The sequence below is a fragment of the Sminthopsis crassicaudata genome, chromosome 1 (assembly GCF_048593235.1).
Source record: "Sminthopsis crassicaudata isolate SCR6 chromosome 1, ASM4859323v1, whole genome shotgun sequence".
NCBI classification, from domain to species: Eukaryota; Metazoa; Chordata; class Mammalia; order Dasyuromorphia; family Dasyuridae; genus Sminthopsis; species Sminthopsis crassicaudata.
This window is the reverse complement of record NC_133617.1, coordinates 752,686,182-752,712,780: the sequence shown is the minus strand read 5'-3', so window position 1 is coordinate 752,712,780 and position 26,599 is coordinate 752,686,182. Positions and strand designations below refer to the sequence as shown.

At 47.2% G+C, this 26,599-nt stretch overlaps 1 protein-coding gene across 1 annotated transcript in view; it reads right to left on the bottom strand.

Annotated features, from left to right (window-relative positions):
- Positions 1–26,599, bottom strand: part of HECW1 (HECT, C2 and WW domain containing E3 ubiquitin protein ligase 1) — a 234,034-nt gene that overhangs the window by 5,013 nt on the left and 202,422 nt on the right. Inside the window, 13 exon segments of the mRNA XM_074284517.1 lie at positions 3,660–3,858; positions 5,157–5,271; positions 5,895–6,041; positions 7,781–7,910; positions 8,669–8,767; positions 11,696–11,848; positions 12,503–12,616; positions 12,971–13,091; positions 16,461–16,570; positions 16,935–17,018; positions 19,234–19,330; positions 20,202–20,307; positions 25,420–25,554. Coding sequence (XP_074140618.1) covers positions 3,660–3,858; positions 5,157–5,271; positions 5,895–6,041; positions 7,781–7,910; positions 8,669–8,767; positions 11,696–11,848; positions 12,503–12,616; positions 12,971–13,091; positions 16,461–16,570; positions 16,935–17,018; positions 19,234–19,330; positions 20,202–20,307; positions 25,420–25,554 — 1,610 coding nt within the window.

Here is a 26,599-nt window from a genome sequence, read left to right as displayed (position 1 = left end):
GTAAGATGCAGAAGTGGGCAGGGAAAGAGATGATCCGCACTTTATTCCTCTCAGTGATCGATGGATTTATTCATTCATTCATTCACTGTTCTTTCTTTCTTTTTTTTTCTCTTTCTTTCTATCTGTTTATTTTTTGCTGAGGCAATTGAGGTTAAGTGACTTGCCCAGGATCACACAGGAAGTATTAAGTGTCTGAGGTGGGATTTGAATTTAGGTCCTCTTGACTTCCGGGCCAGCACTCTATCCACTGCACCCACTGCCCCACAGTGATTTATTTATTTATTTTTTTGTAGAAAATTTAGCACAAAGACCTGACTAGTTTTGATTCTGTTATGTCCCTAAAATACGCTGCAAATACAAATAATTCTTATTATGCCTTTCTTTGGCAAGGATTGGAGGCTGAGACAACAAGTCTAAGGAGGAAACCTGAAGCATTCACCTGAGAGCTTCACGCTATTGTTTCTAAAAAATACAAACAAATGCAAGGGCCAGAATTGGAATCCCCAAAGATGATCTCATCGGGTTCTAGGATCCTGTTAGAGCTGGTTGGCCTTCCAGACCACAAAGGTTATCACCTTCCCCCCTTCCATTGTATGCGTGAGAAAACTGAGTCAGGAAGAGGAACCTTTGCCTCCCCCAGTGTCCTACAGCTTGTAGATGTCGGAGGCACCATTCACTCTTAGGCCTTGAGATCTCCTAGCCAATCAGCGACTAATCTCCCTGTAGTAGTAATCAACAGAAAAACCTACATTTAAATTTTTAAAAATCAACTGTACAACTATGGAACAGAATTTCTGTCACTTGACACAGTTCACGTAAAAGAAGTTTGGGAGTCTTAGTGGACCACAGCCTCAACAGGTGTTTTTGTAAGCACCTACTATGTGCCAAACATTGTGCTAAGTAATTTTCAAAAGTACCTAGACATGGGACTTCTTGGGAATGTGGCGAGACCATTTTCCTGGTGTATAAGAGTGAGTGCTTCTGGAATCTCCAAAGAAACAACAGAAATAGAAAAAGAAGAAAAACTTCCATGGAATCTTCAAAAGGGATTTTAAAAAATCACTCAAAGACAAAAACGATGTGTCATAGAAACTATCTTTTCTCTGACTCCAAAACAACCATTATGAATAGAAGTACTATCAATCAACAAGTATTTATTAAGCACCTACTGTATACCTGGCTCTGAATTATGTGATAGTTTGGAAGGCTTTATAATGAAAAGTACCATCTGCCTCCAGAGAAAGAACCGATGGAGTCTGAATGCAGATCGAAGCAGACTTTTTCTTTATTTTTTTCTGTTTCTTTTCTTTTCTTTTTGCTTGTGCTTTCTTTCACAACACGACTAACTTGGAAATATGTTTTGAATAATTGCACATGTATAACTCATGTTAAATTGCTTGACTTCCTGATGTGAGGGGAGGAAGGGAAGAAGAGAATTGGGAACTCAAAATGTGAAGAAAAAAAACAACACATTAAACTTGTTTTGACATGTCATTGGAGAAAGTAAAATGTTAAATTTAAAAAGTAGCTTATAAGCCCTGTAGCCACATGCCAGAAGATCTAAGTAAGCTATTCCATTTGAAAAAGCATCAAAGGATTCTATTTGTTTGAGGCAAAGAAACATAGAGCCTGGAATTAAATTGGACAGCGACTTCACTCTGTAGCCTTTAAATAGCCTCTGCTGCCTTCCCTATCTGGGCACACCCCATAAGCATTCACAGATGTACAAGTGAAGAAGCTGGGGCAGACTTGCCATTTTCAGGGAGAACTCTATGAAGCTTTTTGACAAGTTCCGTGTTGTTCTGATGGCTCTAGCCATGGATTTTTAAAAAATGTCTTTATTTTAATTTTTATTTATGTATTTACTGTTTCTTTCAGGCAGCTATATAACACAGTGGATAGAATGCTGAGCTTAGAGTCAGGAAGGCCTGAGTTCAAACACAGGTTTGTGTGTGATCCTGAGAAAGTCATTTGACCCTGGTTGCCTCAGTTTCCTCATCTGTCAAATGAGTTGAAAAGGAATTGGCTCACCACTCCCGATCTCTGCCAAGAGAACCCCAAGTGGGGTCATTAAGTGTTATGGGCCAGAACTCTGAACTTGAAACAAAGGATTCTTATAAGGCACTAAATCAGCGGAATTGATAGAGACAATAATTATCTTATTTAGCGTGGTTCAGTATGATTGATCTGATCCTACAAGGAGATGTTATGGGCCAGAACTTGAAACAAGGTACTGAGTGGAATTGAGGAGACAATGGTTAAATCTAGTTTAGCATTGATTTCATCCTACAACAAATAATGGTTTCCTAGTGATGTAATGATTGTTTTGTACTCAGTGTGGAGCTTATAAGCTAGAAGCTCACAGAGCCTCAGCCAGGATTCAGTGGGGGAGAACGAGGGAAGACCAGAGAGGTGGTGGCAGGCTCTCCTCCTTCGCTTCCCCACTGAAACCAAGACTCTGGAAGCCTCCTGAAAACTAGCCAAGTGAAGGAGACAAGACTTAAGGATCTGGACTTCAACTTTAACCCCTGGCTACTCGTGTGGTGATTCCTGAACTGAAACAAAGGCTGCTCCCAGAGAACGTTACATTTTAGAGAGAACATTACAATTCAGAGTCTGATGGAACTGAGAAGTGACTAAACAACAGTTTCTTTAACTTTTAGCTCCCAATGGCTCGTTAATAGTTATAGACCTCTCAACACCAATTAGAGTTGGCTGTAGGTGCCCAGGCACCTACCTCTCTAATATGATGGATTTTAGAAAACTTACCAGTTTCCACAGAGATTCCCAACCTAAGTTCCAGTTCTAGACTAAACAAGCCACAATTGTCAACCCTTGGTTATCTGCACTAACGTAGCCCTGGGAGATCAACACCCAAAGAGGAAATCTCACAATTTCTGTTCTGGCGGCAACAAATGGCTAACCCCTTGCCAGTTGGACATTGTTAAGACTGTACATTAATTCCCTTTGCTCTTTATAGCTTCCTATGATGCTAAATCATCTCAAGCTAGAGGAAGACCCTCAGCTACAAGGTCCAAATCCTTCTAAGCGCCTGATCTTCCTGATCTCAGACAGTCCCTAAATCTATTGGGTATGTGGGGGCTTCTTCAACCCTCAGCCTTTGTAGGAGAGGGGAGTTATCTGCCCTGTTACAGCTACCTCACCTCCAAAGCAGACCAGAGAGACCATATCCACTGATGCACAAGTGAAATAATGGGAGTACAAGGAAATGACAAAGATAAATAACCATAGATTCTGGTATTCAGTAGTACTCCCTCCCTTCCTCCCTCCCTCTCTCCCTCCCTCCCTTCCTTCCTTCCTCCCTTCCTCCCTCTCCTCCTTTTCCCTCCTTCCTTCCCTCTCCTCCTTCTTCCCTCCCTCCTTCCCTCTCCTCCTTCTTCCCTCCTTCCCTCCCTCTTCCCTCCTTCCCTCCCTCTTCCCTCCTTCCCTCCCTCTCTTCCTTCCTTCCTTCCTTCCTTCCTTCCTTCCTTCCTTCCTTCCTTCCTTCCTTCCTTCCTTCCTTCCTTCCTTCCTTCCTTCCTTCCTTCCTTCCTTCCTTCCTTCCTTCCTTCCTTCCTTCCTTCCTTCCTCTCTCCTTCCTCCCTCCCTCCCTCCTTTCTTTCCCTGGGTTTCCTAGTCCTTAGAAAGTGTCTTTGTACCTGGGGAGGGAGGTTATCTTTCCCCATTTTTCTATACAGAAGCGACGGAGTCCATTGCTCCCACGGAGAGCAGCAAAGCCTTCGTAGGGCACACTGGAGGTTCCAGTAACGAACTGAAGTAATCTTAGCCTTTGTTCATTGTTGAACCTCTCCACTGCTGCCCAGAACCATCTGATTACAATATGTCCGTCGTGGTAGCCTGGAGTTGGGAGGGTTGAAGACAAATACAGTGAGAGAGACAATGAGATGGAGAAAAACATAGAGAAAGAAAGAGGAAGGAGAAACAGAGATAGAGACAAAGAAGAGAGAGGAGGAGAAGAGAATGAGAACCCCCGGGTTTGACAAAGAGCACACATAAGTAAGGTCTTGTAGCCAAAGATGCCCAGGACATAATCCACAAACGTCCTAGGCAGTTTGCTCTGGGCTGAGCACACGTCAGGGACCGTGACCACCTCCATCTCTCCGACCTAAGGTCCAACCTGCTAAGTCCCCGTAAGATCCCCACCAGCCCCCACGGTCTGCCCACGGGTTTGTCCAGTTATCCAGTATGCACAGGGGTCAATGGTGCTTTCAATCACGCTTTCAAAGAACTTGTAAACGGTTTTAATAGCTAAAAATAAAGAATCCTTGCCCTCAGAGGCATGAATGCACATGTATGCAGCAGGTGCTTCTTATATAGCTCCTCCTAGCTGGGAAGGTTCCTGCATGCAATCCCAGGCAACTAGGATTATCTACTCAGAAGGGATAATCTAGATAACTAGGATTATCCCTTCTAAGGGAAGGGTCTTAGAAATTAACAGTCACTGGCATTTACATGGGTTTTGTAGAGCTTTACAGGTTTTTATCTCATTTGATCCTCATCATCCTAGGAAGTGGGTGCTAGTTATTATTATTCCCATTTTACAGTGGAGGGAATTGAGGGAGATAAGATTTGAGGGATTTACATAGGGTCACAGAGCAAATAACCATTTGGGGCTGGATTTGAAGTCAGGACTTCCTGACTCCAAGTCTATTCTCCAGTCACTGCTGCCTGGCTAACTAGTCCAAATCCTCATTCTGCAGAGGAGGAAACCAGTCCAAAACGGGGAAGTCGGGAACCTGCCTAAGTTCATCTTAAGTAGTCATTAGGGTTCGAACTGCCAAATTCTCTGCGCCCAAGATGCCTCCTTTGGCCATAGTTATTTAATTCCTCCTTCCCTGTGGAGTACTAGGACAAGGAAGTGCTAAAGGAAGAGCTCATTGTAGAGGCCAGCCAGACGTTTGCAAGTAAGTGTTTAACAAGTGGCTCTCCAAAAAAAGAAAAAAAAAAAGCATTAACAATCTGCTCTTTAGATTAGCTCTCTTTATTCACATTCCCTCCATCACTCTCTTTAGTCCAGACCATCAACAAAACATTAAGTCACGCTCCTGTGATATCTGTGCCCCAGGTGTAAATTCTGGACGCTCACAGTTTAACGATCTGCTCGGGTGCCCACCCAGTGCTGCCATCTCACCCACCTCCGCGGTACTCTGTGTTGTTGCGCCAGTCGTTGAGGTCGATCTCCGCGGTGCCCGCGATGACCAGCTCCAGTTCCCTGGCATCAAAGACAGAGACGAGCCTTGAGTCCACGACCTGAAACACAAACAAAGGGCAGCATACATTTTCACTTCCTGGGGACATGCAGCCCAGCCCCTTTGCTTTTGTCCTTCTCTGGCTTATCCCTGGCAGTTGGACTCTCATCCTGAGTGACTCCCAGCAGAGGACATAGCCAGGTCTGGGAGAAGGGCTCCTGGGGATGCTCCTTCAGGAAAAAAAAGGAGGAGGAAGAAGAGAAAGAGAAGTAAAGATGAGGAGAAGGAGGATGAAGCGAAAGATGAGAAGAGAGTAGAAGGAAGAAGAAAAAGAGGGAGAAAAAAAGAAAAGGAGGGGAAAGAGGAATGAGGAGAAAGGATGAGGAGGAAGAGGATGAAGCAAAAGATGAGAAGGAGAAGGGAGTAGGAGTAAGAGGAAAAAGAGGAAGAAAATAAGAAGAAAAGGAGGAGCATGATGATAAGAAGAATTAGAAGGAAAAAGGTGAGGAGGAAGAGGAAGAAGAAGAAAAAGAGGATGAAGGATGATGATGAAGAGGATGAACAGAAGGATGAGGAAGAATAAGATGAGGAGAAAGAGGAAGAGGAAGAAGGGGAAGAGGAAAAGAAATAAAAGGAGAAGAATGAGAGGAGGAGGAAGAGGAGAAAAAGTAACCAGCAGCTTACTTCATAGAAGCCACGGACGAGCGCCTCTGTTTGCTGCACAACCCCCCGCTCCACTCGCCACTTCACCATTCTCTCGATGTATTCCTTCTTGTTCTTTTCTGTCACCTGGGTATTTGCACCCCCGGATTTCAACTCTCTTTCTGTCACCTTCCAGGGAAAAAGAAAAGGAGGTTAAGGTTTCTTCCTTCTGCTCGCCTCCTGCTTGGGTGTGAGCTTCAGAAGTTTGCTTCCCCCCCAAGATACAGAAAAGTAAATGCAAATAAAATGGCTCTAGCTTCTGTCCTAGGGCTCTTTGAAGCACCATTCATTTTTTCCTGAAGATAGGGAACACCTGATCATTAGAAAACAGCAGAGAAGGGGATTGTTACCGAAAACAGCAGAGAGAGAATAAGGAGACTATTAGAAAATAGCAGAGAATAAGGAGATCATTAGAGAAAACAGCAGTGAATAAGGGAATCCATTATAGAAAACAGCAGAGAGGGAATAAGAGGATCATTAGAAAATATCAGAGAATCATTATAGAAAATAGCAGAGAATAAGGGGATCATTAGCAAACAGCAGAGAATCAGGGGATCCTTAGAGAAAACAGCAGAGAGAGAATAAGAGGATCATTAGAAAACATCAGAGAATCAGGAGATTATTATAGAAAATAGCAGAGAATAAGAGGATCATTAGAAAATACAAGAAAATCAAGGGATCATTAGAAAACATCAGAGAATCAGGAGATTGTTATAAAAAATAGCAGAGAATAAGAGGATCATTAGAAAATATAAGAAAATCAAGGGATCATTAGAAAACAGCAGAGAATCAGGGGATCGTTATAGAAACAGCAGAGAGAGAATAAGGGCACCGTTGGCCAACAGCAGAGAGGAGGGGATCACAGATTCAGAACTTAAAAAGACCCTCTTTGCCACCGATTCTGGAGCCTTCACCTCTCAGATCAGGAAACTGTACAGAGCTTGTGGTCAGGGGTAGCTCAGGTGACAGAGGCCGGGCTAGAGCCTCCAAAGGCCCCGTGGACACCACCGGCCTGGAGGACACAGCCAGGGCAGGGCAGGGCCAAGGAAGCTCTCAGTGAGGCGGCTGGGAGGGAGGCGAGCGTGTCCCCAGCCGCTGTGGAAACCAGGGAGCTTCTCCCCTTGGATCTGGGTATGGGGCCCTGATCCAAAGTTTTTTCTGTTACTGGTAACTGGAGAGTTTCTTGGCTCTTGTCTCCTGAGTTGCCCTGGGGTTAGGAAATGTGTTTTAGAATTAGGGCCACGACAGAAGCCACTCTTTTAGGCTGAAGGAACAGGAAATAACCTGAAGCCCCGTGGCAGGCCCAACGTGGCCGTCCCAATGCGGCCTTATCTGCTCCGGGGGAAGCAGGTGAGCAAACTTCCCCACTCTCCAGAGGGCCGGGGCGATGGCGCTGCTGTCAGCCCCCATCCCATAGACTCTTTTCTGCCTTTTCATTGAGTGTGTGGCCTGACAATTCCCAGTAAGAACCAAGTAAGAACAAAAAGGGCTGTTCTCTGGTGGGCAAAGGGAGGAGTTTCCAGGGGAATGCTGGAGGGAAAGGCCAGTGTGGTTGGATTAAAATTGAATTGAAGGGAGGGGAGCTGGGGATGGGGCTCCCATCCCCGGAGACGTGGAGATGTGGAGATGTGGAGAGCAGTGGGCGGCTCTGGCCCCTCAGAGAGGATGGGGAAGCCCCTCCTGGAGGGTGCTTAGGAATGGGGCCACACAGAGGAGCTGGGATGAGCAGAGAGCCCCACTCTGCACCGAAGGAGAGCCAGGTTCTGGACCTGTGGATCCCGAGAGCCTGTGGAGCCGCCAGAGGGATACCTCTTCGGGAGGGGACGCTTTGCTCTTGGGGTTCCCGGCTCTCTGGCCCAGACACTGACCTGCCCAAACACCTCTTCGTTCACGGTGAAGGTGAGGTCCAAGATGTCTGTTATGTTGTTATCCTTCATCCACTGCAGGCTTTGGTGAAACTCCTCGTCCAGATACTCAAGGTCGCTCAGGTCACAGGGCCTGGGACGGGGCAGAAGGACAGAGACTGGGAGCCCCAGCTGCGGCCGTGCTAACCCGGCCAGCCCAGCCTCGGAAACCCCGGGCTGCTTTGGGTCCCTCTGACAAGATCCCTGTAATCCTTCAGTGTCACGGGTAATTGGAGCCCGGGATGGGAGAGGGACTGGCCCTGCCATTGCGATGGTGCAGGGAACCCCCAGGGGAGGAAAGTCCCTCTACCACATAGGATAGCACCTTCTCTTTGGTGTATATAGAGGCCCTTCATAAGAGCCTAATACTTATCACTAGAGACGAGGAGCCTGAGCTCCAGAATGATTAAGTGACCTTCCCGATGTGGTTCAGAGCATGGCAGAGCTGGGAATCTCTGACCATCAGCCTCTGGTGCTTGCTAGAGCATCTGGCATAATAGTAGGTGCTTAATAAATGCTTGTTGACTTGGCTTAACTCTGCCTGCAAATCCACGGCCTTGGGCTGAACAACTATAAAAACCAATGGCAGGTTTTAGCCCAGGACCCCCAAACGGTGAATCGAGGCCACGGTCCTCAACCAGAGGAGGGGAAGAGCGCCGGCCGTGGCCCTGGACACTCAGCCCCCAGGCTTCTGGGGTGACAGCTCGTCCTGGCTGGCTGAGAGCTCCCCAGCTCAGGAGTACGGCAATGGGCCTGGGGACCAAGAGGCGAGAAATCAAGGGCCCAACAGTCTGTTTCCCAGGCCCTGCAGGAAAAGGGGCGCAAGGAGAAGACCCCAGAGTCCCCACTTACAGCCGGAGCAGGGCCTTGTAGAAGGGCCGCGTGAAGAAGGCGTCGAGAAGGTACTGGTGGATGAGGGCCAGACCCAGGATGCGGCCACTGAAGCGGAACCTGTGGAGACAGGGCACGAGCGTGAGCACGGCTTCAGCTCTGGGGCCCGGGGCCTGGTCTGCCCTTGCCCCCTTCCTTCTCTTTCTCCTGCCAGTTCTGGGTTTGGGGCAGAAGCTCAGCCAGCTGCTTCCTCGCCACCAGCAAAAGCTTCTACTGGGTGCAGTGGCCTTCTCGTGACCTTCACCCTTGACTTCTCCCTCCCCTCACCGCATTGACCCTGAGCTCATTTGGAGCCGGTGCCATTGATCTCCTCGGAGCCCCTCACGTCGGCCAGGATCTGGGGCAGGGCAGCTCTTGGGGGCGTGGAGCCTCCTTTTAGGGAGGAGATTAAATCTCTTGCTCCCAGTCCCACGGATAGTATCTGAGGGGGGATTTGAACTCGTCACTTCCAGGGCAGTGGATTCTTCTATCATGTCTAATACATAGTACGGTTGTCCTCCTACTATCTCAAGTGGCTTCTTTATAAAAATGCTTAATAATAGCTTTTTATTTTCCAAATCCAGGCAAAGCTAGTTCTCAGCATTCACCCCAGCAAAACCTTGTGCTCCATGCTTTCTCCCTCCCTTCTCCCCCTCCCCTAGACAGCAAGCTGGGAAGGGAGGGAGACTGGACTTAAATCGCCAGTGAGGAGTCCATAGGGCAAGCCGAGGGCTGGGGGAGCATCTGTCCCAAAGCTTCTGGGCCTGCTGAGCCAGCTGTAAGGGCCCAGGAGATCCAGCCCAGCGGGAGCTGGAGGCAGAAAAGGACCCGCCCTGCACATTGAAGAGCGAGTCCAGAGCCAGCTAGTAGGGGCGATATCCTGCAAAGTCCAGCGGTCAAGCAGCCTGCGTGGCCTGAGCAGAGGCTCATGGGGAGGAGCCAGAAGACCCCGGGCAACCTACACAAGGCAGCCTGTCTGCAGACTGGCTCAGAGATGCTGCACACTAGGCTACAAAGTGCTCCTCTTAAAGCTCCTTGTGCAACCTTGTTACCCCCTACTCAATTAACTCCAGGGGGAGACTTGGTAGGGCTACCCGCCTTAAGTTTCTCCCCACATCCTTTACTCAGGGGCCAGTGTTTTCCCTAAAGGAGGCAGATCCAACCATGACACTTGTGGTGACCCTATTGGTAGTTTTCTTGGCAGATACTGGAGGAGTTGGCCACTTCTCTCTCTGACTCCTTTTTTGGATGAGGAAACAGAATTAAGTGACTTTCCCAGGGTCACAGCAATCCATGTCTCAGGCTGGATTTGAACTCATGAAGATGAGCCTGAGTCTAGCCCAGCGCTCCGCACTATGGTGGCCCCAGCTGCTCCCTCCGGCTTACACCCCTCACCACGCTTCTTGTCTGCCATCAGACTGAGGCAGCGACCGGGCTTTTGCCTTTCTTCGCATCCCCACGCTGGGCACGGTGCCTGGCACATACATAGGAGGCACTTGACAAATACTTACTGAGCAACTAACAGAGGTCTAACTGACCATCTGATTAACTGATCAACTGATCAACTGACTGACTGACCAACTAATTGACTGGCTGATAAATAACTAGCTGACTGACTGATGAACTAACTGACTGAACTTTTCGAGTCCCTCTAGAGACAGAAAGGACATTGAGATCCGGGGAAATTTTACTGGTGAACTGGTTAATTGGTGAATTATCTTCTCTTCATGGGTGCCTTCTCGCCCTTTCACTCTCGATACTTGCTTCTCGCCCTTTCTCTCCTCTCCTCAGCTCCATATACTTGTGCAATCCTGAGTCTGATCTCATTTTTCAATTGAAACTAGTCTCTCTGCCTCAGGCACTTCCTACTAGGTGACCCTGGGAAAGAAACTTCCTTCTGTTTGCCTCAGTTTCCTCATCTGCAGAGTAAGCCAGAGAAGGAAATAGCAACCACTCCAGTGTCTTTGCCAAGAAAACCCAAATAAGGGCACGAGGAGCACGACAAGACAAAATGATTGAACAGCAGCTCTCCCTTAGATTGGAAGCCCCTTGAGGGCAGGGACTGACTCTTGCTTCTTTCTGAATTCCCAGCACTAGCACAGCGCCTAGCACACAGTAGGTGCTTGAAGGGTCAGTGGTTCTCTATTGGCTAGCCTGGATCTAGCTTCCTCATCTGCCCGATGATGGCCAACTCTTTCACGTTCTAGGCTAAGGCCCTCATAGGTAGCGAGCATCCTAGGAGGAATTCCATTCAGTCCGCCCAGACATGTTCTGGGCCATCTTATGGCTTCCCTGTCACGGACCTCAGAGGAAGAGGAAGCTGTCCCAGAAGGCAGAGATGGGAAGGATATGAGGGACTCCGGCCTGTGTGGGCGAGCGGAGAAGGGGGACAAACTGGACAGTGGCCTTGGGGAACTGGGCAATGGCTGAACCAGAGAGTAGGAGAAATAAGCTCCCTGCTCACTGAAATGTTAATAAGGATGCATTGACTTAGAACTCAAAGGGCTTCCTAGTGGCAAACTCCTCCAGGGAAAGAGCGGGGCTGCCACGTTTCTCCAGTGGCGGATGGAAGCAAGGGCTTCTGGGACCCTCCCCACCTCCTGCCTGGCTTTGCGATGCACCCACTGCTTCCGTGGCTGCTGCTGCTACTGCTGGCTGTCTCGGTGTCAGACAAATTAGAGCTGGAGCCTCTGACTGCTCGGGACAGGGTCACAGCCCATGAAAAAGAGCAGCGTCCATGGCATCTCCCCTCCCCTGCTCTGCTTCTGGCTCTGTCTTGGCGCCAAGCAGAGCGGGTTGGTCCCTCCTCCCAGGGCAGCCATTCCCATGCTGAGGCACAGTGATCCTCCCCCTGCCGACTTTCTCTTCTTCAGACCCTTCAGGAAGCTCAGCTCATGTGACTTTGGCACCCCCCTCTGCATTATTCCTCCATCATGTTAGCTGCAAGCCCCCTCCCATGATCTCTCCCCACTCCCTCCTCTCCCCACCCAAACACGAACGAGACCGTACCATTCGAGATGATTTTCCACAAAGGCAGACATGGGGCTGATCTGGACGGTGTACGTGTCATTGGCAGAATACTCAAAGAGGCCATAATAGGGGTTGAAGAGCTCCTGAGACAGAAGGAAGAAGAATTCTCGCGAGGGTCCACTGTAGTCCAGGCTGGAACAGAAGCAGAGGGGGGCTCATTTCCAGGCTCCAACTGGAAGCCATGCTTTACAGGGCTACACTGTCCTAAACTTTTGTTCTTTTTTGTTTCTGAGGGCAGAAAACATGGCGACCCGAGCCTTGGTCTCTGAGTGTGGACAGCTGGATTCCCACTTAGCATCCTATGGAGCAGTGGGCAGATTGGAGGGCGAGGGGAGGAGGGGGCTTCTCCCCCTTGACATTCTCAGAGCCTGAAGGGGTCAAAGAGGAACATGGGAACTTGAAAGAACACAAAAGCATCGGGACTTTTCTGAGTGGGCCCTCCCCTCCCTCATGGAAACGGCAGCCTTGCTGTCTCTTAGCAGGTGGCCAGTCAAGCGCCCAATGGCCAGCCTCCTTGTATGGAGCCTTCTGATCTGAACTTGCTGGGTCCTCTCCTATTAGTCACATAGTCCATATGAGATGCTCTTGGTAGGGCCTGCCTGAGGAGGCCCCTGGTCCCAGCCAGAGGAGCCCCCAACACATCTGCTAAACAAACAACCCCCAAATGCCCTGAGGCACCCTGCCACCCTGAGCTGTTGCCACTCCAACTGACCCTTCTCCCTAGGACAAAGGATCCAGGGTCCCCAGCCCCCACTCTAGTCCCCATGGTGGGTTTTGGGACCATACCCCTCTTCTCCAACAAAGGTGATGTAGAGCTTGTTTCTCTGGAGTTCTTTACGGGAATAGGCCATCACCTGGTTGAAGGTTCCTTCCAGCAAATGGTCCCTGCGTATAATGAGCCTGGGAAAGATACAGAAGCAGCATGGTGGAGGAGCCGTTGGAAGGCAGGGCGTCGATGGACAAGATGTCACTCTGAGAACATCAGCGCTTACGCAGACTCTCTCATTGTCTCCCACCCTCAAGTCCCGTCAACGAGCGTTTATTAAGTGCTTCCTGTGCCTTGCCCCCTCCCCACCTCCCAGACTCCCTTTTGTATGTTGTCCCCCCTCATAAAGACTGTGGGCTTCTCCAGGGCAGAGAGTTTTTTCCTGAGTGCTCAGCACAGTGCCGGCGCACAGCAGACATTCAGTAAATAGCTATGGAATAGAAAATTGACTTGTTTTCAGGGTCTGCGGCGCACTCTGGGACGCTCACTTTATTTTCCCTGGCCCCTGCCCGAATCCTTTGGCTTCAAGCTTCCGGTAGAAATTTCTGAGCTTGGCTTCGAAGTCTCTCCTGTAGGGAGAGGGAGCTCTCACGCTGGCTCTCTGCAAGCCTGCGGGGAAAACCAGAGCGTCGTTAAAACAGGGTTTGGGGGGAAAGACTTTTAGTGCTGTTTTAGACTAGTCCTTCCTTGGAGCACAGCTAAACCAAACCGAATCAGCCCGTGACCCACCGGCCAGTGTGGACATCCTTCTGCACCCAGCGTCCCCACCTCTCTGAGGAGAGGGTGCAAGTCTTTGGCCATGGGGGATTGGAAGGAGGCCCATTTGTCAGTGGGAACTTTTTTTTAAACCCTTTAAGGCTTGCCTTATGTAGAGCCACTAGTCTCCAACCCCAGAGGACAGATGCAGAAGAAATGGAGTCACCAAGAGGCCCATTTAGGCCTGAGGATGAGCAAACTTCCCAAGGAGTAGAATAATCCAGCATTAGGATAAGCTGCCATGTAAGGTAACAGGTCCCCCTGGAGGTCTTCGGATAGAGGCTGGATGGCCATGGACAGATATATGGGAGCAGGGAATTCTTTGGGCATGAGTTGGACCAGAGGCCTCATGGGATCCCTTCCGTCCCTGAAATTCGGCGATTCTATGACTCTCTTAATTATACATGAAAAGCACAGGCTGAAAAACCACCCGCTGATTCCTAGAAGAATAGCCAAGATCATTTTACTAAAATGGAAAAACAAATTAAACTAGGAAGGAAACATCCAGAAAAGTGTCTTCTAAAGTCCCTAGAACCCTTTGTAATTACGATGCTCACCTCCAGATTCAAGGGGAAGTAAGAAATGACAATTACAAAGAATTCCGAGGTACACGAGAATGACGATAATAAGTAATTATAGAGCACTTTCAGTTCTGCAATTTCCTTTTACTAAAATCCTCTCATTTTATTCTCTTACCAACCCAATAGCTAGGAAGGCTGGATTTAAACCCAGATATTACCTGCTTCAGGGCTGTACACTGTGCCATCAGCTGAGAAGACTCATGTGAATGCTGATAGAGCTAAATATACAGAACTAGGAAAACGATATACACAGTGATTGCAGTGATATAAGCACAAGGGACTGATTGATATGGAATTAGAGAGACCGAGCTCAGCTCTGGAAAAGAGCCAAGAAAATGCGTTCTTCTCTGCGGAGCTGGTGGACTATGGGGGAGGAACACTGTATACCTTGACAAGGAGACAGGGGAAGGAGGATGTCAGAAATGAAGGTGATGAAGAAATAATGATCAGGATGCTTTCAGGAAAACCTGGGAAGATTTGTTGGAACTGATGCAAAATGAGAACCAGAAGAACATTGTATGTCATAACAAGAGCATTGAAATGCTACTCAACTGTGGACGATTTAGCTACTCTGATTAATACAACAATCCAAGGCAGTTCTGAAGGACTCATTGTGAAAAATGCTATCCATCTCCAGAGAGAAAACTGATGAACTCCCAGTGCAAACTGAAGCATCATTTTAATTTTTCTATATTTTTCTTGCCTTTTTTGTTACAATATGGCTAGTAAGGAAATGTTTGCATAATTTCAGATGCATAATTGATGACCTATTGCTTGCTTTCTCTATTGGATGAGAAGGAGTTGGAAGAATGGATAGTACCTGGCACACAGTAGGCACTAAATAAATACCTATTGAAGAGTGAATTGACTTATTTTCAAGTTCTGAGACACATGATTAGATGCTCACTTTATTTTCCCAGGACCCTGCCCAAATCCTTTGGCTTCAAGCTAAAATTTAAAAATTAATGCTAGATCTTTAAAAGAAATAAAGGTGAGATGAAAACAAGATTCAAATAATGCCTTTTCTTTAAAAATTCCCCGGAAAAAGGAAAACGGTTGCGGTACAAATCTTGCCAGCTCTAGCATACTTTGCAGAAAAAACAAACAGATGAAGTTCTCATCCTTTCCAAGCATTTGACACCTTTGCCAACCTTCCCCTCTCTGAGCTTTGTCCCAGTTTGCCCCCTGCGTCTGACTGTTCTTTCTCAGGCTCCTCTGCTGGCTCATTATCTCTCTAAAATCTCTCAATTACAGGTGTTGCCCAGGACTCTTAACCCTATCTCCACTCGCTATTATGGTGACCTAATCATCTCTCATGGCCTTAATTATTATCTCTATGCAGATGACTTCAAGATCTACATAGCTAGACATATCTGTATGTCCTGAGCTTCAGTCCTCCATCACCAATTGCTATTGAACAGAAGGCCCAGCATCATCTTAAACTCGACATGTCCAAAATCAAACCGAGAACAGATCCTAAACTTTGGGTGGCTACGGAGTCGGGCGCTGGATTGCACCCTCAGGCTGCAGAATCGGGAGGGAACCCAAAGCATGGACCGGTTTATGTACACATTAATAAATCGACTTAGCATTCTAGGGGAGTTGGTCCCTTTCCTATCCACCTGCCTCCAGGAAACCCCTTGGGAAGCTGATTACACATCAGCATTGGTATGTAGGGTTCCTGCCTGGAGAATCCCTTCTGCCTCTGGCCCTAGCTGGGCCACCAAAGACAAATCACTCACGTTCTCTGTGCCTCAATATCCTTATCTGTAAACAGGAAAGATATTAGGAGCACCTCTCCCATAGGGTTGTTGTGAGGCTCAAATGAGATGCCCTTATTTATCTCCTCACTTTCACGATCTCCTCATGAACCTCCTCTAAAATATCGAGTATTTATTTATTCTTTATGTATTTATATATGCCCTTGTTGTCTCCCCCATCAGAATGTAAACTCCTTACCAACAGAAACTTTCCTTCAGTATCATGTGACTAGCATATAGTACCTGCTTAATGAACATTTACTTGGGGAGTTGATTAAGTGATTGATTGAATTACTGTGATGGAGGATCTAAGACTCCCAGAAGCAACTTCTTATTCTTTGGGGGCAGCTTTCATTGCTCAGTAGGATGTTTCTTCTTGAACAAATCCCTTTTTTTTTATGACAACTCATTCAATGCTTGGGGACACCCATCACATCCCTCCCAGGTCTTCCCTCCCCAGGGCTGGGCTTTCCTCGGTTTGTTCAGGGACTCTTTGTATTGGCGACAGGGTTAGGGGTCCCCTCATCATTCCGAGGGCTCTCCCTTGGGTCTGGTAGATGATGTTCTTCCTCAAAGGAGGTGTCCAGAGCTGAACTGCAGGCAGGGACTGACCAGGACAGAGGACGGGGAACCTTATCCTGCTCACTTTAGCCCTTGCTCTTGGAGCTTAGGCCCACTGGCTTTTTTAGTGATAAGGTCTTTTGTCAGAAGTGCTTGGATTTCTTCTCTGATGGCTGTGACTCCCGCAGTCACATATCCCTATAAGTCTTGCCTTTGACAAGAGAAAGCAACCAGCAGACTCATTTCTCGCCATTCCCAGCTTTGTCAAGCTTCTGGAGGGACACAGGGCGTCCCAGACGGGATGCCGCTCCCGAGCTCACCTGGAGAGTTCTGAGGTGACGAGCAGGGGGAACACCGGGGGGAAAAGCTGTAGCCGGGGTGGAAGGCGGCTTGCAGGGGGACGTAGGACATGATCTCTTCTTCAAAGAGGCTGCAAAGCAAGGAGAGCAAGGGCTCTGTCTGCATGGGTCACTCCATTCCATGGGGATGATGAGGCAAGAGCCCTAATTAGTACCATCTGATCAAGGCAGGGTATAATACACGCAGGGATTTCCAAATCTTTCCTGCCAGGATCTCAGAGCCTGAGGAACACTAAGCACTAATTACAGCTCCCACAAAATTCCCACCAGATGTTGTCTATCATTCAGTAATTTCTAAACTCTGGCTTTGGAGAAAGCTCAGAACAGAGAAAGGGAAGGGCCTAAACTGGGCTTCTATCCCTAGTCTCCCCCCACCCCCGCCGATAGACAGAAGGGGGACCGTTCTGTGGACTCACCAAGATCACGGACACTCACCTTAGCAGGATGACTAAATCCGCGTCACAGGACAGTTTTTCAAGCCCATGGGTGCCCTCTGTGCGGATGTAATGGATCTTCTCCCTGCAGTGTCAGACACAAGAAGAAAGCATTCCATTTCAGAACCCAAGCAAATGAATCCCCCCTTTTGTACCCCTCATCCTGCCCCTTCTCCCCAAGGCAGCTTAACAGTCCATAGCTTCACAACAACTTTTGCTTTCTGGTTAGTGAAGACAATCCCATGTCAAACAACTGACTGTGATTTGGAAGACTTCTTTCTCCAACACAAGAGACACTTATTTTCAAAAATACATTTTTATTGATGTCTTTTCAACCTATCTATTTATATCTATCTATCTGTCTATCTATCCATCCATTCATTTATCTATCCATCTATCTATCTGTCTGTCTGTCCCTCTATCTCCCTTATAAATAATTCCATTAGAAGGCCAGCTCCTTAATGATAATGCTTGCACGCAGAAAGTGATTAAAAATGTGCCGGCAAATCTATTAGAAGAGACCACATGTACTTATATATGCACATATGGAAGGAATACTTATTACTGTCACCTGGTAACAAAAGAACAGAAAAATATAGTTCAGAAAAAATAATTAACAAGAGTCTGAAATTATATTGGGGATTTCAAAGCCCCAGGACACTCCCTCCACGGGCAAAGAATTGGGAGAAGGTGCAGAAGACGCTGGTTTTTAGGCAAAAAGCCCCCCATGGTTCGTCTCTCTCGGCAGATCCAGGATTTGAGGCTGGGTATGGTTTGTGCAGGACACACATTTGGCCACAGCTGGCGTGGGGGACTCTAGTACCAAGGAGGCAGCAAAGGGCCGGTCTCCTAGCCCCACCTGCTGGCCATTCAGAAGCTCTACAGGTAGGGAGGAGGCTGGGCAAGATCCCAACTGGTCCTGAGGACTACAGGAGAAATGGGAGTGCTAAAGGAACAGGTACCCCAAATATCTCCTCTGGAGCCCATGTGGCTGAGCAATGACACCCTGTGGCCCTTGGGTTTCATCTGCCTTTTGTGCTGCCCGATGCCTCTAGGATTCTCCTATGTCTGATTCCTTCTGGCTGAGGGCCTATGTGCCATTTTACTGATGCTTCATTCTGTCTCTGAGCAGGATTCCTGCCTTAGGGGTCCGATCAGATGTGACAAGGCTCCTCCATGATCAGGTCTCAATCTGGGAAAGAACGTTGTAAAATCATCGAGCTGAGTGAATGGTCAGCTGCTCTTACTTACAGAGGAGCCCAGCATCTCCAGCCTGAGAGGGACCCAGAGGCAGAGAGGGACCCAGTCACACTGGGACAAAAGCTCCCTCTAGGGCATCCTTAACAAGTGCTCTGTTCGGCCTCCTTTAAAAAGATGCATTACTGGTCTTTTTTGTCACTCAGAACCCTCTTGAAGATCTCCAGGAGGGGGAACTCATTACTTTGGGGCAGTTCTCATTGTTAGGAAGCGGTTCCTTATTACATGAGGCAGAGAACCTACGGAAGGGAGCCGTGGAGGGACTGGCAGCTACACAAAGCTTCCATGGTTAGTTGTGCTCAGAAAGAACGAAAATAAGATCTTTTTGGAGTCGAGGTGCGGTGTGTCCAACTGTGGCCGCTCAGAGCAGCGTAAGCTCAGAAGGCTGCATGACAGCTCGGCCACAGAGTTCACATGAGCACCTGGAGTGGAGATGTTTCTGAACTCACAGTTCTTTTGAGCTCGTGCTTTGCTCATGGAGCCAGCGCCTTCTCTGATGCGGGCACCCCATGATGGGCGATCCTGCTAGGTCTCCCTGTCTTACAATCGGTTCCACCCTTACCAGCTTGTCCACACTATCCAGACAGTGGAACCTGAACCTCATTTTTCACAAAGCTATGAATGTGAGAGAGAAAAAGGTATTTAATGGAGACTGGGAATTATAAGGGAAAGGATTGGTTACATAAGGACCCAGGAATTTAGGATTAGTTGAGATTTGCTAAACACATAAACTATCAGTAAATTCTTGATTTAGAATAGACACTGCTATTCAAAATGCAGTTTTCCTGAAACTACAAGTCACTTCTCTCCGGGTCCTGTCTGTGCGATGGACTCATGTTCTGTGAGGTTCCTTCTTTCCCAATCTGATTCCCACAGGGCTGGGGGGGGGTTGTTCCATTTGTATTCAGGAGCTCATTGAGAATCCCAGAGACAGCGCCTGGAATAACTGAGTGCACCAAGGAAGTGGGGTGGGGGGCGGGGTGGGCCCCCGGGGTTCCCAGCTGGACAGAGGACGAGTTCCGGGCCAAACAAAGGGACCGTACCTGAGTGTGTGGTTCCGGGCCAGGCTTTGCTGACGCTCCTGCAGCATTTCGAAAATGTTTGGCTGGCGGAGGAACGCGACAATCTTGTCATTATAAGCTGCAAGAGACAGCACAGAACACCCGCTCACCTTAGTCTACGCCCAGAGATGAGTTTTCGGCTGATGGGAAAATTGCTGCTTGACGTGAGCTGGGATTTCTGGAGGGGCTTTGAGGGCAAGTCGCCTCATCCTCAGAGAGATCCAGGCCACGTCGGGCTTCTCGCCTGTCCAGGCCGGAATTCTCTTACTAGTTGGAGCTCGGCCTGGGCTTGAATTAGATGCGCGTGGCCGCCGGGCCCTTGGCCAGGGGATGACCCACACCAGGCTCAGAGCAGGGGGAGGGCCGATCTCTCTAGAGAAGACGTGTACTTATCTCGTATTGATACACTAGGGCTTTGGCTTTCCATGACCCTAATGGGGGTGGGGGGGGAGACACGACATGTAGTGAACTGGTTTGGGCTCTGGAGGTGCCCTGGGTTCAAATTCTGCCACTTAGCCTCTGAATGGCCTTGGCCAAGATCCTGAACCAATTTGAGACTCAGCTTCCTCATTTAAAAGGGAGGATGACCTCCAAGTCTCCCCATCTAGGATTATTCAGTCTTTGAGGATTCCAGATATAGATTTTGCAATTGCAGGGAAGCAGAGCAGTGAGGTGGACCCCTTGTTGGCCCTGCAGAGAGCCCCTTCCCCCCAGAATGCTCCACCAGCCCCCTCATCCCCCTGATATGCAGCTGGGCAGAACAGAGCTAGGGAGGAGGGCTGTGGTAAAGGCCCAGAGAGAACAAATGGGTCCTCACAGACAGGAAGCCAAAGCCGGGCTGCGTCGCCCTGACTGCCAATGAGAGAGAGAGGGGCATTCGGGACCAAGTGGGCCGGGAAGAGCCCAGGAGAGAGGGGGGCCGTGGAGGAGCTGAGGGGAGCACGGCTCACCCAGAGGTAATGTCTCATGGTGGTGTTGGCTCCGGATGGCGGCCACGAGGCTGTGCCCCGGCCGGGCCAGGAGGGAGGCGCCCCGATTCCGAGAGACTTCTGAGGCCTGGTTTAAAAGAAGAAAAGGAGAGTGTGGCCCCCATCAGTGTCAAAGTCAGGTTCCCATCGGGAGGAGTCTCCTTTGGCTGAAATACAAGAGCCAACAACTGGGAGGAGTCAGGTCCTGAGCTGGAATAAAAGTCTGGAGCTTCTCGGATCTGGGCAAAGAGCAGATGCCCCCTTCTCCCTCTCAGGTCTGTGAGTCCTCTAGGGAAGGAACTCCCAATGTGGAAATTCTGCTCACCATTACAGCAGGCACCCCCTCCCCTTAACTCGTAGGGAACAGCACAGGACATTAAGGGATAACCTGGGCAATTTCAGGTCAGAGACACCACTTGGACCCAATCCTTCCTGATTCCCAAAGCCAGCTCTCTGTGTATCATCCCTTGCTGATCTCTTCACATAAATGCTACAAAGAAACTGTGAATAACTGAGCTAGTTCTGGAAAAAGGAACCCTATGAGGAAGGTCAGCTGATTGACACAAGTCAACTTTGCACTAGGTCATTAATTAACATACAGATCGAATACTCAAAGCGTGGAAACATTTTCATAATCATGATTATATTTTTGTTATTCTTGTTATTAATATGATCCATTATGCCCATAGTTTTCCACTTGTCCAACTTAAATGCAGCTCAGACTTAGCAGATAATCTTTGTGACAATTTGCTAATTTATAATTAATTTTATATCAATATTCATTACAAATTATTGTCTCTAGTTTTCTTTCTCTGCTGTGATTCTCTTTGGTTTAAGTAACAAGACCACATTTGTATCACAGAAGGAATCTCGTAGGACTCCTTCCTTTCCTAGCCTTTTTTTCCTTTCAAAAATCAATTTTCATTTTCAGTTCCAAATTGTGTTTCTCACATGTCCTCCTCCCCATGCACTGAGAAAGCAAGAACAGCAAACCCTGTTATAAGTATTCATTGCCAAACAAAACAAATCCCCACATTGGTCCCATCCATTAAAATATGCACTTGAATCTGCTACCTAAGTCCATCAAGTTCTCCATGTAGATGTGGGCAGCAGGTTTCAGCAGGGGTCCTTCGAAACTGTGGCTGATCATTGTGTTGGTCAGATTGCTTAAATTTTTCCAAATTTTTACCATAAATATATATGAAACTGGAGCAGTTGGAGTAAAGTGACTTGCCCAGGGTCACACAGTTAGGAAGTGGTAAGTGTCTGAGATCAGATTTAAACTCAGGTCCTCCTGACCTCAAGGCTGGTGCTCTCTCCACTGCGCCACCTAGCTGCCCCTTTCTTTGATATCTTTATGGTATAGACCCTGTACTGGTATCACTGGGTCAGTATATGCACAATTATCAGCTTTTTGCATGGAGTTCCAAAGTGCTTCTCAGAATGGCTGGACCAGTAGGGATGAGAGGACATACCTAAAGTTTTGGGATGCAGCCAAAGCAATTCTTTGGAGGAAGAATTTATATCTCCGAACAATTTCATCAATAAAAGAGGTAATAAAATAAAATAAAAGAGTGGATCGGCAAGTTGGAGGCGTTAGGCTGCCTACCAAACTGAAGGTCTTACAGAGCTGCCGTGTGCCTGTGAAATTTGGACACTCTACCAGCACCATGCCCGGAAACGGAATCACCTCCATTTGAACTGTCTCAGGAAGATTCTGAAGATCGCCTGGCAGAAGGAGATACGGGTCCTTGGAGTCCTTTCTTGAGCTAAGCTGCTGAGATTCAAACTACCGCAGAGCATGCAGCTTTGAGAGGCTGGCCATATTGTTTGAATACCAAAGATACATTTGCCTAAAATTCTATTTTACAGAGAACACAAGGTAAGTACTCACATATAAGTCAAAAGCAGCAGCACAAAGGGACTCTTTAGGTCTCTCTGAAGAACATTTGTATCAATTGTGAGACCTGGGAGACTGGTGCAGACCACCCATACGGAAGAGGGCATTGTATCACAACATCAGAAAGGAAACATGAGATGGGAAAATCTAGAGACCGCTCCATCCCAAATATTCACATGAACTATTTGTGCCCAAGCCTGCATTGGTCTGATTAGCCAGAGTCAAAAATACAAGGACATAATATCATTGGTCTTCTTCAAGTACAAAGTATCAACGCTCTCTCCTCTCCCAGGTTCCTGATTTAATTAAACTCTTTATGATCCCTGATGACAGAGTTCTGAGGGATACATGTATCCTCTTCCATTATCAGAATGTAAATAGTTTAACCTTTATTATTAATCCCAGTGGTTGTTGCATCTTGATTCTGACTATGGCTCCTTGTGCTTAAGTTATTTCTTTCTTGTTTTCCTTTGACCTGGGAATTTTGAGCTTTGGCTACAATGTTCCAGAGAGTTTTCATTTTGGGGTTTCTTCCAGAAGGCGATTGATGGATTCTTTTGATTTTTACTTGCTCTCTGGTTCTGTGATATCAGGGCATTTAAAAAATAGATTTCTTGAAATATGATATCTAAGAGTCTTTTTTTTTGTCATGGCTTTCAGGAAGTTCCTTAATTCTTAAATTTTCTCTCCTTGATTTATTTTTCACGTGAGTTGCTTTTGTTATGAAATACCATAATTTTTTTCAGACTTTTGATTTTATTTTCTTGCTTTGTTTGACTTTATTTCTTGATGTCTTATGAAGTAATAATTAACTTCTATTTGGTCAATTAACATTTTCAGAGAGTTTTTCCTCCTTTGGCAAATTTGTATACTTGTTTTAAGATATTAAATTATCTTTCCACATCTTTCTTTGCTATGTAGTTCTCATTTCTTTTCTCAATTTTTTCCTCTAGCACCCTCATTTGGTTTTTAAAATCATTATTTTTGCTCTCTGTCCCCATCTCTCTGTCTGTGTCTGTGTCTCTCTGTGTCTGTGTCTCCCTTTCTTCCTCTTTCCCTTTCTCCCTCCTTCCCTTTCTCCCTCCTCTCTCCTTCCCTCTCTCTCTTCCACCTTTCCTTCTTCTCCCTCCCTCCCCCCTTCCTCTCTTCCTCTCTCCCTTCTCTCTCTACTTTTGCTTTATCCCTTTCAGGATTCCTAATTGGGGTTGTGCCCAAGCAGTGTTTTTCTATATGACAATTTATAGATACTCTGAAGTCATTCTCATCTTTGAGTTTGTGTCTTTAGCAATCTTGCTACCACAATAGTTGATGATGAGATTCTTCTTTTTTTAAGCTATCCATTTTTCCAGCCTACTTCCTGATTTGGGACTTTATGCTAGTCTGGGCTATGTGTACTTCTCAGATTTGAGCTTAACTTTCATCTATTTGAGTCTTTCTATTATTTTCCTAGAGATATTGAAAGTTGTGTTATTTCTCCTTTTCAGGGACAACTTGGGCAGGGTTTTCAGTGCTCCCAAAATGGTCTTATCTGGGACAAAATCTCCTTAATACCCTCCTGGTCTGAACTTTGCAAGATCTGAATCAGGTATAGACCTGAGCAATACACTTGTGGGCTTGTCCTTGGTTGGAAATTCCATTAGACTATGGCCAGATAGAACATTCTGTAGATTCACCAGCTCCTGCATCCATAAGCTCAAAATCTATGAGAACTTTTTTTTGTCCTCGGGTACGGTTTTAGTCTCTCAGTCCCTGGGCATTGGAATGCTCCATGTAGTGTGCCCCTGGGCAGACCCCATATCTAGGGTTCAGAGACTTCTCTGTTTTCCTGCTCCCACTAAGACTGAAAAAATGATTCATTATGATTTTTCTTGCTTTTCCTGATTAGGATTCCACCCATACATTTTCTAGCTCTTTGTTGTCTGCTACCTTACCATTTTGACTCTAACAATAATTATTTCTCTTAAGTTTATCTATGTTCCTATTGCAATTGATACTGTAATGATTATATAATCATTAGATTGCAAGTTTCTTGAGGGCAGGAACATTTTCTTATTTGTACTCCCAGCATAGAGCCTGGCACATAATCAGCACTTAATAAATATTTATCAAATCTTGTACCCCTTCCCAAAAGCATATGAACCTCTAGAGGACAACAACTGTGTTAGGCAAAAAAAAAAAAATTAAAAAAAAAATATATATATATGTATGTATATATATATATATATATATATATATATATATATAAATGTTTATATCTATGTCTTTACCTGTCTGTGTATATTTTTAACTGTTTATATAATATTTATATTTATACATGGTTAAATATGTATATATCTTTCCCTAATTCAAATCCTAATTTCAAGCAGCTAGAAGTCAATATATTTTCCCTGTAGGCATTTTCACATGGCATTTAAATACTGGGCATTGCATTAAATACTGCCCATTAAATGGGCAGCCTGATTTCTAATCTTTCTCCACTTCATCTGTGATTTGACCTCCCTATTAACTTTCTGTTGTACAAGGTCTTCTTTTGAGCATCTGTGCTTTCTTATCTCGATTCATACCAAACTCCATGCTGTCTTCCAACATTTTGGATAGATTATAAGTGTGTTCTCTCTCTTTTTCCAGATAGCTCAGAATATTACCAATTTGTACAGCTAGAACTTTGGCTTTTTCTGAAATTTTGCCCTGGTGCCACTTGAGTAAATAAGAAAAAGGGGCAGGCTTAGTTCCATGTCCTGGCAAAGTCCAGCATTGGCAGAAAATCAGAAGACCAGATAACTGCTTCCTGGATGCTGGGATGGGTTCCCGACCTCCTTCCATTGCTATGATTCTGGGAAGGTTGACTTTGTCACCTCCAAAACTGGGACTGCATTCACCTGTGCTTCCTATTAGCTCTGGGCGGCCTCCTTGTCTGCAGGGGAAGCATGGTGACTTACCTAGACATAAATCTGAGGGTCTGAGGAGCCCCAGAGGAAACCGGGTGACTGACTTCAGCACCTTGCTGCACCTCCCCTAGGAACACTTCTTGGGTCATTAGGGCTCCCTGATCCTCAGGATTAGCATGGCCTGGAATGTTTTCTCCCTTCATTCTGCTCCTCTCTCACATTTCCCATCCTGGTGATCCAATTCTACTAAAGGCTGGCGCTCATGGGAGCCCTGGACCTGAGGCCATGGCAGCCGAGAACAGGGACGTGTACCACATGGAGACTTCTGAGCCAGGACAAGGCATGGCAGACCACGGGAAAGTTGCACACAAGGGGTTCTGCTATTGCACTTCCTGGGGAGGGGCGGACTTACCTCCCCAGCGCTATAGCTGCGCAGCCGCTGGAGATGCTGCCTGTGGGTCAGATGGTTGGGGAGACGTCCATTCTGAAGAGGGATCCGGGGGTCAATGAAGGTGGTCGCTCGGCTGTTGTGGTCCACGAAAAAAGACTGCCAGAGGAAAGAAAACCCAACCTATTGGGCAGGAGAATGGGCACTTGGGCAGAGAGGGATATGCTGGGCATAGGGGTCCAATTCTACTCAGCCTGCTCTCCCAGATGGGAAGCAAGGTAGCCCAGAGGATATCATGCTGGGCTTAGAGACAGAGAGATCTGAATTCAGATCCTGCCTCTGACACTTATAAGCTGGGTGATTCTGGTCAAATAACTTGAGCTCCAGAGCCTCAATTTCCTCATCTGTCAAACCAGAAGCCACTCTCCTCCATGAGTGGTTGTGAGACTCAATATGATATCTAGAAAAGGTTTCTGTAAACCCTATGATGCTGTATCAAGGCTATTTGTAATTTCCTGGATGCTCCAACAGTCATATCTGGAGGAAAGACCAGGGATTTGGAGAGAGAGGGCTCATGGGACCTCCTAAAAGAGTTGAAAGATCAGGGATGGCTAAATGGAGCCGTGGATAGAGGTCAGTCCTCAGGGAAGGAAGAACTGAATTGAAATGTGGCCTTGGCCAGCTTTGTGATGCTGGGCAAGTCCCTTGGCACTGATGGCCCATGACTGAGAAGGAAATGGCAAACCCGCCCAGTGTCTCTGTCAAGAAAATCCCAAGGGGGTCCTAAGAGAGGGGCAGGATGAGGAGGACTGAAAACAAAAAGACCTAAGGTCTGGGCTTCCCCCTCCACCCCTCCTCCCAGTCCTGCCTGGAGAGCTCAGGAGTTTCCAAAGCAAGAAACTTCTCATTGGAGCTCGGCAAGGGGAATGCTAATGCAGTAAAAACCCCTACAGGGCCTGGGGTGAGAGTCATCTCCCAAGTGGACTCTGTCCTCAGCCCCCCAGGCCAGACCGCAGGGAAGCTGACCTTGACCCCCGCTGCCCAACAGCAGCTTAAGGTGCATTGTTCAAGCCTCCCACTCTCCACTCCTCCCCAGGACAAGCTGTAAGCCTGGACAGCCAGCCCCACTTCTTCCCCTTCTCCCCCAAGCTTGGAAGGCCAGCCCCACTTCTTCCCCCAAGCCTGGACAGTCAGCCCCACTTCT